Source organism: Rhea americana, unplaced genomic scaffold, assembly GCF_003343005.1.
Source record: "Rhea americana isolate MKP2758 unplaced genomic scaffold, rheAme1 scaffold_178, whole genome shotgun sequence".
NCBI lineage: Eukaryota > Metazoa > Chordata > Aves > Rheiformes > Rheidae > Rhea > Rhea americana.
The window spans coordinates 91,005-104,396 of NW_028185905.1; the positions used below are offsets into that span (position 1 = coordinate 91,005).

Sequence of the window (13,392 nt, forward strand, 5' to 3'; positions counted from 1 at the left end):
GGGGGCTGGATTCCCACGGCCGCCRGCAATCGCCCTCGCTGGCACGCGCTTGCTTTAAAAACCGGCGACGGCGGGATTGCAGGAGGGACCCCGAGACGTTATCCGGAGCGGGGGGCCAAGCGGGAGCTCTCCTCGGGATTTAAGGTCGTTTCTACCCTTGGGGTCGGGCTGGGTAACAAAATGACTTGGGTGAATGCAAAAGGTTGGATAATCTCGAGTAGCTTGTGCTGCACGGCTCACGCTGAGCTTAAATACCGCCGCTCGGGGACAAATACGGGGTTGCTAATATCCGAGGAGGCTGAGCAGGAAGGATGCAGGGGGATTTACTGCTTTGCGCCCTCTTGGAAGGGTTTTAGAGAGACCGTGCGAGTTGTGTGCGGCGGCAGGGCTCAGCCAGCGCTTCCCCCGTCATTTCTTATAGATCGGGGTTYGGGGGGAGGCAGCGGTACCCAGCTCTAGTGCAAGAGCCTGGGCAAACAGCTGCCTCCGCTGCCCTCTCCCAGGCCCGTCGGGTGCCATGCTTCCATCGTTCAATTCACACTCCAGCCATTGAAAACCAAGTTTTTTTTACAGCACAAAAAAATCTATAATTTGATTTAAAATAAGGGGGGGGGCTGAGCCAACAGCTTGAATTGAATGACACTGGTGTAAAAYATCTCAACACCTCCCCATTTTTCTCCTGCATCAAAAATAAAAAAAAAAGAGGGGGAAAAACATTTGTTTTTAACCTCTTCAATACCCCACGCTCTGCATGTTGAACTGACACCAACACCTGCACGCGGGGGGGAGCCAGGCGGGTGCAGTGGGTCGGACCCGCGGCGGCGGCGGGGGCCGCTCTGCCCCTGCGGCTCCGCCGGCGCTCGAGCAGCGTCGCCGGAAGAAACCCGGCAATGCCGGCGGCGGGGCGGCAGGCATGGCGGTGCGCGCTGCACGCCAGACTGTGACCGAGAATAAAATAGAGGCTTCAGCGACTGCGATGGCGTAGCAGGGACCCCATTGAGCGCGGCGCTCGGTTGCCGTAACTGCATCTGCCAGCTAGGGACAGGCTCTAAGATCCTGCGGGACGAGGGCTCGCCCTTGGAGGAACAGAACGGCTTCGCTGAGTAACGTGAGTCGCACAACTTGTACCAAACGTCTTTATTCTGTACAGCTTGCTAGTAACTTTTTTTCTTTTTTCTTTTTTTAACACTGGGGTTCTGTCACACAAGGTTTAATACAAATTTTACGGACACAGACCATGACACTGACTTAACTGAAGGGCTTTAGGAGCTCAGCTCCATCACCTGAGGGCTCGGGACTTGGTGAGCTGCGACACGGGAGAGAACAGCAGCGCGACCACGCTAGAGCCACGGCGGACRGGCGCCAGGCCCTCTGCTCGCTGCTCCCTTTGGGTCGTGGCCGCCGGGAAGTCGGGCGCCCTGTGCACGGCCGGCGGTGGGAGCGCGTGTGCCGGCGGGGCACGACGTGGCTCACCTGGCCTCACCTGGGGCGATGTCGGCYCGTCTTCACCGGTGCCGGGTCCCGGTGGCTCCCCCGGTGGGGGTGAAGGAGGAGCAACGGCGGGACAGGCGCTCTGCTGCCTTCCACCTCGGAGCAAAGCTGAGGGACACGCGCAAGCGCTGGGCGGATCTGCTGCGGTTCTGCCCTCACGTGCAAGGGAATTGGTGTTGTCCTTTACGCACTCGAAAAGGTCCGGGATGGAACTGTGCAGTCACGAACTAKGGATGGTTGCTACGAAGCTACGGGAGGTAACCGAGCTGCGCTGGCAGCTTTTAAAGAGTTAACAGTCACAGTGACTATCTTTCCCTTTTGTTCAAACAACCCCCTCCTTAGCTAGACCTGGTTAACTTACAATACGACTTGCAGCTAATATTGGTCAGTAATTTATTTGAAATATGTCTACATTAGAAAAACTAGATTTTTTCTTCTTCAAATCACTCTAAAATATCAAAACTTATAAACTTTCCTTTGCTGCATGGAGGTTGTTCATGTGGAGGGTGTAAAACGCCCATGGCTCGGGGATATAGATCACGCCAGGGTACTTCTTCCTGAGAATTTTGTCATTCCACAGCCAAATCACCCAAACAGCAATTAGGACCAATGTTATGATGAAGGAGTAGAACAGAAAAAGCCCATTGCTGTCCAGGACAAGTCCTTTGCGTTTCTGGTGCATCACTAAAGCCATCATGGCAAAGAAAGTGAAAATGTAGAGGATGAAAATCTGACCCTCTGTCACGAGATACCTACAAAGCAAAAATATCCATTAGTGCCCACTGGGAGGAAGCACAGAGCAAGAGCAGCACCCAGGATGTCTAGCGTTACTTGGGCGAAATGTCTCACCGTGGGGTCCCTCCAGGAGCCTCCTGTGGGAGCTGTGACCTTGATGGCAGGAACTGGCCCTGCTGCTGATACCCAAGGCCCTTGTTTCCTCGTTTTTTTTGCTCARACAGCTATGTTGTGCCTGAAGAACTGCTCTGCTCTCTAGCAAGCTTTCCTGGGCACATTTACAAGCCAAGCACTTGAGCACCCACGAAGAGACTTATCTGATTCTGCTGCAGAGGTAAGTACGTATGAGAGGTGCGTGAATGAACAGCCAGCGTCCCGCTCCGTGCCTTCTCCCTGCTCTGCCTCTAGGTAAGCAAAGCTGCGCTGTTCTCTACTGCCAACTTTTAAGCGGGTTCGTTTGCAAGTTTCCTATCAGTAACTTACCAATAGGTTTTACTAATGGAACAGGTAAAGAAATGTGTACCCGATATGGGATTTTAAAGTGGAGGGTCTCACTTTGTGAACCGGAAGCTTAAATGCATGCCTGAGGCTGGGCTCCATCTCTGACCCACTGGGGAGGGAAAGGGGTTCGGGTGGGCACTGATGGCAGGACGACCCACGGACACGGCCCYGCTTTGCTACAGGGCAGCGCTGTGCTTGCAGGCTGCTCTTCGTGAATCTGTCCAAATTGCTTCCAGTGACAGTAAAAGCCATCTGCTCCCCATTTTAAATAGGGAAACTGAGGACAGCAAATCAATAAGGGAGCCAAAGAGAGTCTTAAACAAGGATAGCACAATTACAAAGGGACTTTGTACTCTCAGTGTCTTCTCTGAGTGCAGCCCCAGCACAGCACGGGAGGGCTTGCTCTTAAGCTCAAGATCGAAATAATAAATACATGTCCTCTGGGATACATGGATGTATGTGGTTATTAGTCCAAAAATCCATTTCTCCCCTGTTGTACCTGGCAGTGGCCAGTCTTGGTTGCTAAAGGAAAAGGGTGTTAGTAAGACAGCAAAGCTAGTTACCCTTCCCTGGCACACCTTCCTGATTGGTAATCAGCTGCTCAGAGGCTTCCTGATCTGCAGGCTGCATCTGGGCTGTCCTGTCTGGCAGCCACACAGGGAACTTGTCTTCCTCGAGTCTGTCTGTCTGCTTTGGGGCCACTCGCTCCCCAAGTTTCTTGTGGCAGTGAGTCCCACAGCTGTAGTTATGCGCTACATCAAGAAACACTACTCCTTCATATTCCTTCAAACCCTGCTGCACGGTAAGGCACTGGGTACTCTCTGGTTCTTATCTACAAGAAATGGTGAATAATCATTACTAGTTCCCTTTTTCTTTCTCCTCCCGCACCTCCTGTGTTGCACAGACCTCTGAGCATGAATCAGTACAGTGCTTTCAGTCTGAGAGAGTCCATCTGCCGGGGCAGGTGGAGTTAACAAACAGGTGTCTCCTTAAACAGACCTGCAATGAGAAACTGCCACACTGATGGGAGGAAGTAAAAGGAGTTATGCTTGCTTGTTCTTAAATTGCTAGCACACAAACTGCAGAGTTTCATGCTGATGTATTTAAAGGAAGTGCAATGGGGTAACTGGGAACTGACCAAATCATCCTGATGATTTTGACTATCAAAAATTAATTTACTGTATAAAAATAGTCTCAACAGGGGGTAAAGCCACAGGCAAGAGAGAACATCGTCTCAGAAGATGAATGACAAGTTGTTTGGCTGCCATCAGGGAAACCATTTGGGAAGATGAGGCTAATGAAAATGGGAAATAAATAAGACCTCTCTCAAAAGGCTATTTGGACCCGCAGGGTGAACTGAAGAGGCAGCATAAGAGCATCACACAAATGGTCTGGGCTCTGTGTAAAACCTCCAGATGACTGACGAGACAATCTCTGTTACCATGAAAAACCTGAAATCAGGTGGATGAACTGCAGACACCAGGTGACCACCCCAAAATCTTCAAAGAACACAGGCTCCCTTAATAGAAACTAGCAGGCTTTAAAGAGGGGACAGACAGCAAATACTGGGGAGGCTGAAAGCCTGAGGTCCAGAGATAAGAATATCCTGTATCAGGATTCCTGAGACAGAGGAGGAAAAGTACTGACTTGATTGCTGATCAGGTGGGTTTGGAGCCACTGGTGCAGGGTGAGACCATCTCCCACAGCAAAGGGAGTGGACTTGTCTCCAGAATACTCCAGTGTCCGAACCACCAGTAGAAGGGTTATGTAGGATGGAGAGGTGCCTCACAGAGCCCAAAGAAGCAGCTCTCCTTTGCTAATAGATGATCTTCCCTTTGCTGAGTACACCCAGCTCATCTGYGCTACTTCCTGGATGAAAATTTTACCTGTGACTCATAGGGCCTTTGTGAGCACAGAGCTGAGGCCTTGCCTCTCCCAAAAAGAGGGCACGGCCCTTGCAGAACCAGCTGGGCTGAGTCTACCTGCTCCCACTTCTTCAGTCAGTGGGGACAAGGTGGATGAGGAAACGCACCCAGCAGTGACAGAGCGCACCACACTTACAGGTGAAGCTAAAGTTGCCCCAGCAGAGCTCAGGCCCAGACAACTTGCATAGACTAAACAGGCTGCAAAATTCAACAGATYTGATTTCTGAGACTGGCACAGCAGAAGCTGCAGCAAATTCCACTATGAAGAATGGAGAGCTTCTGYCTGCATGCTGCAGAGCCACCTGCATTGTGCCTTGAGCATGTCCTGCCCTCTCCATCCCTTCCCCTGCCCAGAAAGGACAAAAACCACTTACCAGTAATAAAGGCTGCTTGGCCCCATTAGAAGCAATGCAGCCATTGGCATCCTGCTCTCTTCTTCAACAGGAGTGAAGCAGCCAGTGAAATATATAAACAGTATCAGAAAGAAAGGGATGTACCTGTGAATGGAAACAGACCTCCTATAAGGAGTGAGACTGAAAAATAGCACCTCTGTACACTAAGTCCTGCAGCCTTCACTTCYGCATCATGGCCTGGCCGGTTTTCCACAAGCATTCACCTGTTGTGTCTACATTATGGTCTCAGAAGCAACAAGGGAAGCGAGAACCTTGTGGTAACAGACTCTGCGTGCATTACTTCAGCATAGACTACCTGTTAGCTTCCAGATTAGCTCTGCTAATCTTTCACCAGCAGGCAAGTGTTGATAAAACCCCTCCAAATCTAAATGATGCATTAAGACAATTCCTGTATTGAACCTAYGAATGCGTTTGGCCAAAGAGCAGAATCAGAAGCCAGTCAAGGCTGCTCCAATCATAGGTGCCTGAGTTGGTGAAGCAACGTGCAACTGGACCGCCTGTAAAAACTGCAGGGCCTAATGCCATAAGGTCATTATGCCCACTGTGACTGTAAGGCTACAGCCTCTCTGCAAGTGTCACAGCTGTTGCTATGAGATTACCATTGTGTTAATAAAAGCCAAAGGCCTGGCAGTGCCTAGAGCAGGGCTATTGTATGTCCTCACTATGCAGAGCACTTCTGAAGATAATTAGACTTCTGGGCTCTCGCAGGAAAAGCCAGAGTTTGCTGATTAGGTCAAACACTGGGTTCAAGTGCTCAGTCGAACAATTGTATTTGTTACACTCCCAGACTCAAAAAGCTGTTTAAGCACATTGTGTTGTGTTAAAAACTAAGCCACAGGAAAGCAGGACACGGACCAGGATTTAAACAAACTAACAAAGTCCTTTTTTAAAGGAATGGAATTTGCTTGCTTTGTAGTTCCCAAGGAACAGCAGAGAAATCTGAAGTAGCCTGATGGGAGAAAGACTTTCCTCTGTACATTAGAGAGACTTAAGGTTATCTGGCAGCAGATAAAGGGACAGACAGTTCTCTCTGGGGTCTTCAGTACAGGCAGAGCAGTGAGACCAGCCCACTCAGGATACAGGACATGTCTACTGATGGCTGCTGCTCTGCYACCATCACTGCCTGGCTGCAAGAGCCACGCCAGCGAGGCAGGTGCAGATCTGGACCTGATACAGCCTGCAGAGGCACAAGCAGGTGATCAGCACACCTGCAATATTGCAGGAACCTGACTGTTGATTTAGATGCAGCTCTCCACTAAAGCACGTGCCAAAGCGGCTTGTCTCCCTATACATTTTATGAGAAAATTGGATTGTCAAAGCTCATACTGGGGGATTGGAGGCAACCAGCACCATTCTGCAGAAGCCACACATTCAAACAGAAAAACGTGCTCTAGCAAAAGTGTGCTGAGTTCCTGGTGGGGAGGGACACCCGCCTGAGCTGAGGCTAAGTCTGGTTCAAACACACGAGGCTAAAAACAGCAGGTGGGTAAAGAGTGCAGATATTTATTCCCCCAGAGTGAATCTGCACTCTGGGGCCAAGGGGATAGTTTTGTTCTAAAAYGTGATCCTGCTCTCATGCTCAAGCTAGTAATGGTACAACCATGTAGTGACTAGGGCTATTTGGCTGGTGGATCAGCAAGTTGATTCAGCAGCACACGTGGTCACACAAGGACTAGATATACTCTAAGYAGGGGATACAGATGGAACTGGAGTCACACTGGCTTAAGCCTACTGTCGAACTGGACCAAGTGCTGCTAGGATCAGCTGTTGGCAACAATGCTGCTGTGGTGGTGAAATCTGAACCTGACTGAACTCCCTGAATCAGCACAGTTGGGAGTACTGGGACCATGTAGTCTCTGTCACTGGTCTAGCTACATAAGCAACCCTCCACTCCAGAAGGGTCGCTAAAAGGATGCACAATAAAGGAGGAAAATGAGCTAATGTCTACAGCATCCTGGAGAAACTAGGCAAAAATGAAGCTGTTTTAGAGTCAACCTCCAGAGGAGCAAAAATACAGTCAATGAGTTTGCAGAATCCTTAAACTTGCACTATAAACTATCTCTTTATCTGGGCATCTCATAAAAGAGGCCACTAAAGGGAGAAAAGAGAGGAGCTGTTCCTCTGTTCACTGCAACTGTCGAACCGCATGTGTTAGAAATATCAGTGAGGATGACAGAGATGGAAAAAACTAGTGGGGATATGAAATTTTCAAAGGGAGAAACCCACTGTACTGCCAGTAGCTATAAGAATGTTACCCCTAACTATATCTCATCAGCTGTGTTTTGTTTTTTACACGTTAAGCTATGAACAGAACAGATCTACCTTTCCTTGTGGCAAGTTCTGAGGTCCACTAGATATGCTGTAAAATGCTTACCACATTGAATGACCTAAATATTCATCGTAGTAGTAGAGCAGCTCGAAGGAATCAATCTGAAATGCAATGAAACAGATTTAAAATGATAGAGGAACAGTACACTATTAAATAAGAACAAGAAATTTATATTTTTAAGTGTTTGCATAAAATACAGCCTCTTTACCAGTGTCTCTGGCTTCAAGTTTTTGATGATTGGATTCTCTCTTACAGACAGATGGTGCTGGTAGCCACTGAAAATCAAGCGATGGTTTACTGAGTCTCCAACCAAGTGGATGCTTGCTCCCATGACAAACATGATGATGCTGACGTACACCATTGATCTTGGTAAGGTCTTAGGGGATCTTTCAATGAGCTAAAAATATTGAGACATGTTGAACAACGAGGAAGTTTGAGGAGAGAAGCACGACGCTGTAACTGATCCTGCTCTAACTTAATCGTGGCTAGCAAAAATAATCTAAAACCAAGCAAATACCTGTAAAAAATACTGTAGGTTATGTTGTCATAGCAGAGCTGAGCTGCTGTCCACAGCTGTTAGCAGCCCGACTGGGAAATAAACATAGCCTATCACGGACAAATCAGTGTGACTGGACCTGAAGAGAATGTACTTCTCTTTTTGCAGTTATGACTCCAAAACACATCTCCGATACATTTCCATTAGCCTATGTGGCTTTGAGTTTTGGGTATGCACTTCTATCCTTTTTTGCAGCTATGAAAACAGACTTTGTGGCCTTGTTAAACCTTTCTGCATACAGTACCCCTTACTAGGGTCAATTCTCAGACTAAGTCATCCAGTGTTTCCAATACAGTACTCGAAGCAATTTATTCAACAGATATGATCAAAAACATGATTAATTAGGAACAATAAGGCAGCTGCTTTCTGTAGTTTCTTTGCTAAATCTATCTGAAAGCCTCTCTGTGCCCTCCAGTGGTGAGAAGAACCCCTAGCATCACTCCAGCTGAGAGCACAATGCACTTAACTCCTTTGGTTAAGAGACAATTGTTCATTTATAATTCTCTGCTAGATTTTTCAAAGATCTCTTTTTGGACTGTTTGGGTTTTCTTTTTTTCCTCCCTAATGGAATTTGACTTCCTGTTTTTTGTGTATTTGTTTCTAAAGAGGAAGTTTCATTTACACCAAACTAATATATAGGAAAAATYCATTCACCAACAAAACAGGTTGGTCAGTGTGGCAACCGTTTTGAGCACCAGCAGTCAAATTTAATGATGGAGCGCTCCCTGTACCATTTTGTGGTCTGCTCAAGTCTGGGTGGAGACAGGTGGGGCTGATGTAGAGCCCCAGTAAGACCCAGGGCCTGAGGCAAGTTTGTGCAAGCCAGGCTGGGGAACAGAAGCAAGCTTTATCTGGAAGGGAGCTCTTCACCAAACTTGCAAAGTGGGAAGATAAAGTACTTTGTGATTTGGGACCCAGCAGATGGGAAGCTTAATTATTCTCTTTATGCCTCAGAGAATGAACCACAGAGACCACCTAAGAGAAAACAGCAGTGTGACTGTTTTTGTGGTCATTTCATAGAAGAGAATCATGCATGGCTTGGCTGTTTCAAATCAGCCCCGACTTTCCCAAAATCTCATTGCCTCTGTTAGGAAAGAACATGAAGAAGAAATGTTAGGWCTGCCTCAGAAACTTGGGGCCAGAGTGAACGCGTCAGTCTTGCTCTGCTGGAGGATCAGCAGTGGTGACCTTTGGCTTTCCATCTCTGCACTGCCAAATCAGCTTTGCAGCCCTTCATAGATGGTCTCTACATGCACTGAAAAGCTCCTTATTTGTATTTAATTTTGAGGCTTAACTTTCCCTTTCTGTGTAACTGCTGTACAAATGTCAAAGGACTCACAGATAAGTAAGGAGAATAAAAGGCTCAGGAAAGCTCTCGTCTGATGAGAGGAAAAGGTTGGAYGCTTCCTTTGAGAGGACCCTGGATAAGAGAAATGTATCCTGAATAACAAATGACTTTCTTTGTGTGTACCAATCCTCCAAGCTCTGCTGCCGAGAAAGCCAAAGACAGCAAATTTTAGCCTGATGAACACTTAACCTGTAGAAATCAGTTGTGTCAGACTGTGACAGATCAGACAGTTTCATACACTTCAAATCCCCCAAAGGACTGGATAGTAAATATTCCTTTTTTGGCCACAAGGGCATTTAGAAACTCCCACACTCTGGAGAGAATGAACCATTTACATCTCAGGACATAATTCAATTTCTAGCTAATGAAGGTTAAAATATATTTATAATTGCTTTCTCATATCTTCTGGCTGCTAAGTATTTAATATAAGAAGATTTCTAATGATACAACAGTCTTTAACCTTGTAAATGGTTTACACGATCCAGTGGCTGGCAGCTGAAGCTAGATATATCAAGCTAAAGATATAATTCCAATGTCAAAGAGCAASTGTAATTAAGCACTGAACAATTTAGAAAATCTACTATAGTTCCAGCTTTGTTAAGGCCTTTAAATCACGGACGGATGTCATCTTAAAAATATGCTTTAGCTCAGTCAGGGTGAAGGACTCAGAATTCCACTGAAGTTGGAGTTACTGTGGGAAATAATCTGCTTTGTATATGCAGGAAATATGATTAATAAGCAAAGTGATTTCTTCTGGGCTTAACTTTCTGCAGGCTTCTCCTGGAAATTTTGCTTCTGTTAAAGGCTGAAGGCTGACTCGCAAGGGTCACATACAGAACCCAGTCTGACCACATTTGCTTCAGTTCATAAAAAACAGGCAGAGAAACCAGTCAGGACTCCTACAAGCTCATGATATACAAATGGCATAAAAATGAGAGAGAGAGAGACTAAATTTTCCTTCCATGGCCTAGGAGCGGCTGCTGTAAAACTTGCTGAAAACACTTTTGTCAGAAGGGTGGGGAGATGGTTACTGCCTTGCTGCTGCCATTCAGTACCTTAAATTCTTTCTGGAGTAGAAAAATTCTGACCTACAGTAGAACTGCCTCATTTGCAGATATTTGCGAGTAGCTAACGTTTGTTGAACAAGCATTGAACAAACATTGAGAAATTCTTGTCCTTTAGAAAACTGTATTATGTACTCTGCTTTTACAGGTAATGTTTCAAAAATGAAACACTTGAGCTTTGAGGCTTACCTTTAGCAGAAGAAATGGTGTGATAACATTGTAAGCCATGTGGAAATAATCTCCAGCACTTGGTTTGTTTAGCGGAAACCACTCCAAAGGTAGAATAATCTGAGGAGAGAAGAAAGAAGCACATCAGTATGTTCTCATGACACAGTGGGCAATTACTATGTTTTACTTTTAGAATATCTGGAGCCCCTAGTAACTGGCTGAAAGACAGTGAGAAAGAAAGTCTTTGTTTTGGACTGCTGCTTTTTCCTAATTATTATGGTTTGAGTTAACAGCCAACTAGCTGATCTGACTTCACATAGTTGTTAGTAACAAAATTGAGCAACTCTTCTGCAGTACATAGAGCTAAAAAAATATTTTGTAAATGTGCACTAAAAGAACAATGTATTTAAATCTCTGTCATTCACTCTTACAGCACTACCAAAAGCCAATGTTGTGAAGCTATGTGGCTGGGTGAAAAAGGCATTCAGGAATCCCACAGCAACGCATTCTGTGTTTAACACTTAGTCATGTTCAGATGGTGGCAACAGCAACAAAAAAAAACGTACTTCAAGGCAAAGACCACATCTGTCCTGCCATGCATTCTCTGGAGAGCAGGGGTCTCAGTAGTTCCTAAACTCAAGACCTACAGGCAGGGTACTGAGAAGAACAGTATAAACCTCTCTAGTTAGTTTTTACGTTATGAAAACATAAAGCTGCATGATAAGTGACTTGGAACCAAGTTTCCAAGATACCTTCCTTGCTACTTGAGCAACCTSCTTGGTAAATTATTCGTGCCAATATGTCACAGTGGCCCTGACATTTTCCTCAAGGATGTCACTTTGGTGAAGGCAGGCAGTTCATAGAAACAGTCCATCAGCCTACAGGGGAAGTTTTGAGTTGAACCGTCACAACTCTGCTATCCCATATCCTAAACAAGTAAAGTGCAACACCCAGCAGGCCTGCCTYCGTCACACTTACCATCGCAATGGGACGCCCGAAGTCCAGCACCCAGTTCTGCAGAGTAAAGTAGAACCACAGATCAAAATGAAATTGAGAAGTCTTGAAGGTGTCTTCGCTCTTGACAGCTCCATGCCTAATAACAACAGAAGTCAAAGTGTCAGCCTGCTGGGGTCTAGCCTCRTCAATGACTCCAGTTTTATTGTTGGTTGTTTTTTTCTTTCTCCACCCCCTCTCCTCAACCATCCCTCAAGATTTGTGTAAGACTAAGGGAGAGAGTATATTTCAAGTGATCTTGGAAAATGACAGTCTTGTACTGTGCAGTGGTCACAGATCATGCCTCGAGAAGCAGAAACTCAGGGAGCAAATAAAGCATGAAGAAATGGGCCAAATATCTGAGGTCGTACACCAGGTTTCTGAAGAGGCAGGGGACAGAAGCTAAATCTGTGTCCTTGCTCATAGCATGTGTCTTCCTTGCTGACAGTGCATTTCTTGGATTTGAGATCTGTGGAGTAAYGACAAAGTTGAGACTCCAAACAGAGGAGTAGGCAGAACAGAAAGGCAAAGCATCATTAACAAAAATTGGCGCATCCCTGTAAGAAGGCTGTCAGTGACTGCAAAGTGAGCACAAAAGCAGTATGAAAAGCTTTAAGTGTTAAATTAAGTGCAACTATTTTTAACTTTTGCATGGCAAAGCAAAATTAAACTCCCACAGCAKTTCTGGTGAATGCTAAAATGCATTAATGCCTGGTGCTACTCAAGCACAGGGAAGCTCTGGATGTGTTTTCACCTTGATGGCTGAAGATTATTCTCCTCTACCTCTGCAGAACAACTCTGCTGAAGCCTTTCCAGCAAACAACACTCCAGCACTGTCAAACCTTCACCTCCCTACAGGAAAAGCAGCTGTTTTATCCTGGCTGTACYACAAATTGTTCTTCTGTGGTGCTGTGATCGGAAGGGCATGGCAGTACTGTGCTACCTGAGCGCATGGTCCAAACCTCAAGGGCAGAAGAAGAGCTGTGGTGCCCTGGACGAGCCAGGGTACCCTAGAAGATCCAGAATACATAGGATGAGCCAGTGAACCTGGGGTACCCAGGACAAGCTGGAGGAAACCTGGGAAAGCAGCGGTTCCTCAGATGACCCGAGATAACCTAGATAATCTGGGATATCCTGAAGAAGCTGGGCATCCTGGAGAGATGTGGCTCCCTGGAAGAGGCTGGGAATTGCAGGTGAGCTGGGGGACCATGGATGAGGCTGGGGCATCCTAGATGAGCCGGGGCACCCTGGACAAGCTGTAGTTCCCTAGAGAGGGCTGGGGGGGAACCCTGCACAGTCTGAGTTTCTCCATGTGATCTGGGATAACCGGGATAAGATGGGGTGCTGTGGAAGAATTGGGGACTCTGGATGAGCCAGGATATCCTGGACAAGGCAGCAGTACCCTCGATGAGACCAGGGAACCCAGGAGGAGCTGGGGGGGGGCCCTGTATGAGGCTGGAATATCCTGGAAGATTTGGGGAGGAGAAGCAGGATGAGCCTGTGGTACCCAGGATGAGCCAGGAGGCCCAGGACAAGGCCGTAGTAGCCAGGATGAGCCGGGATATCCTGGACCGGGCGGTGGTACCCTGGATAAAGCCTGGAGAAGCTGGGGGGGGGACTGGGCAAAGCTGTGGTATCCGGGAAGAGCCAGGACACGCTGGACGCGATGGGGGGGCGCAGACGAGGCTGTGGCAGTCGGGACGAGCCGCGACACCCAGGACAGGCCCGAGCGCTCGTGGGCCCCGGTCGAGGCGGGGGCGCCTCCTCCCCGCCGGGGCGGTCCCCGCGCGCCGCCCCCGCCTCCCCGCTGCTCACCTGCCCGGGTGGAGGGGCCCGGAGAGCTGCGGGGAGCCCGGGGCCGCCGCCGGG

At 47.5% G+C, this 13,392-nt stretch overlaps 1 protein-coding gene across 1 annotated transcript; it reads right to left on the reverse strand.

The window, feature by feature from the left end:
* Positions 1-1,104: 1,104 nt before the first annotated feature.
* On the reverse strand, positions 1,105-13,391 carry CLN6 (CLN6 transmembrane ER protein; the record flags this gene model as incomplete). Its single annotated transcript, XM_085301491.1, has 7 exons — positions 1,105-2,243; positions 5,027-5,149; positions 7,440-7,495; positions 7,603-7,791; positions 10,552-10,650; positions 11,509-11,623; positions 13,339-13,391. Coding segments are annotated over 7 exons (924 nt in total), but the record flags the coding sequence as incomplete, so codon positions are not given.
* Between the last annotated feature and the right edge of the window lies 1 nt (position 13,392).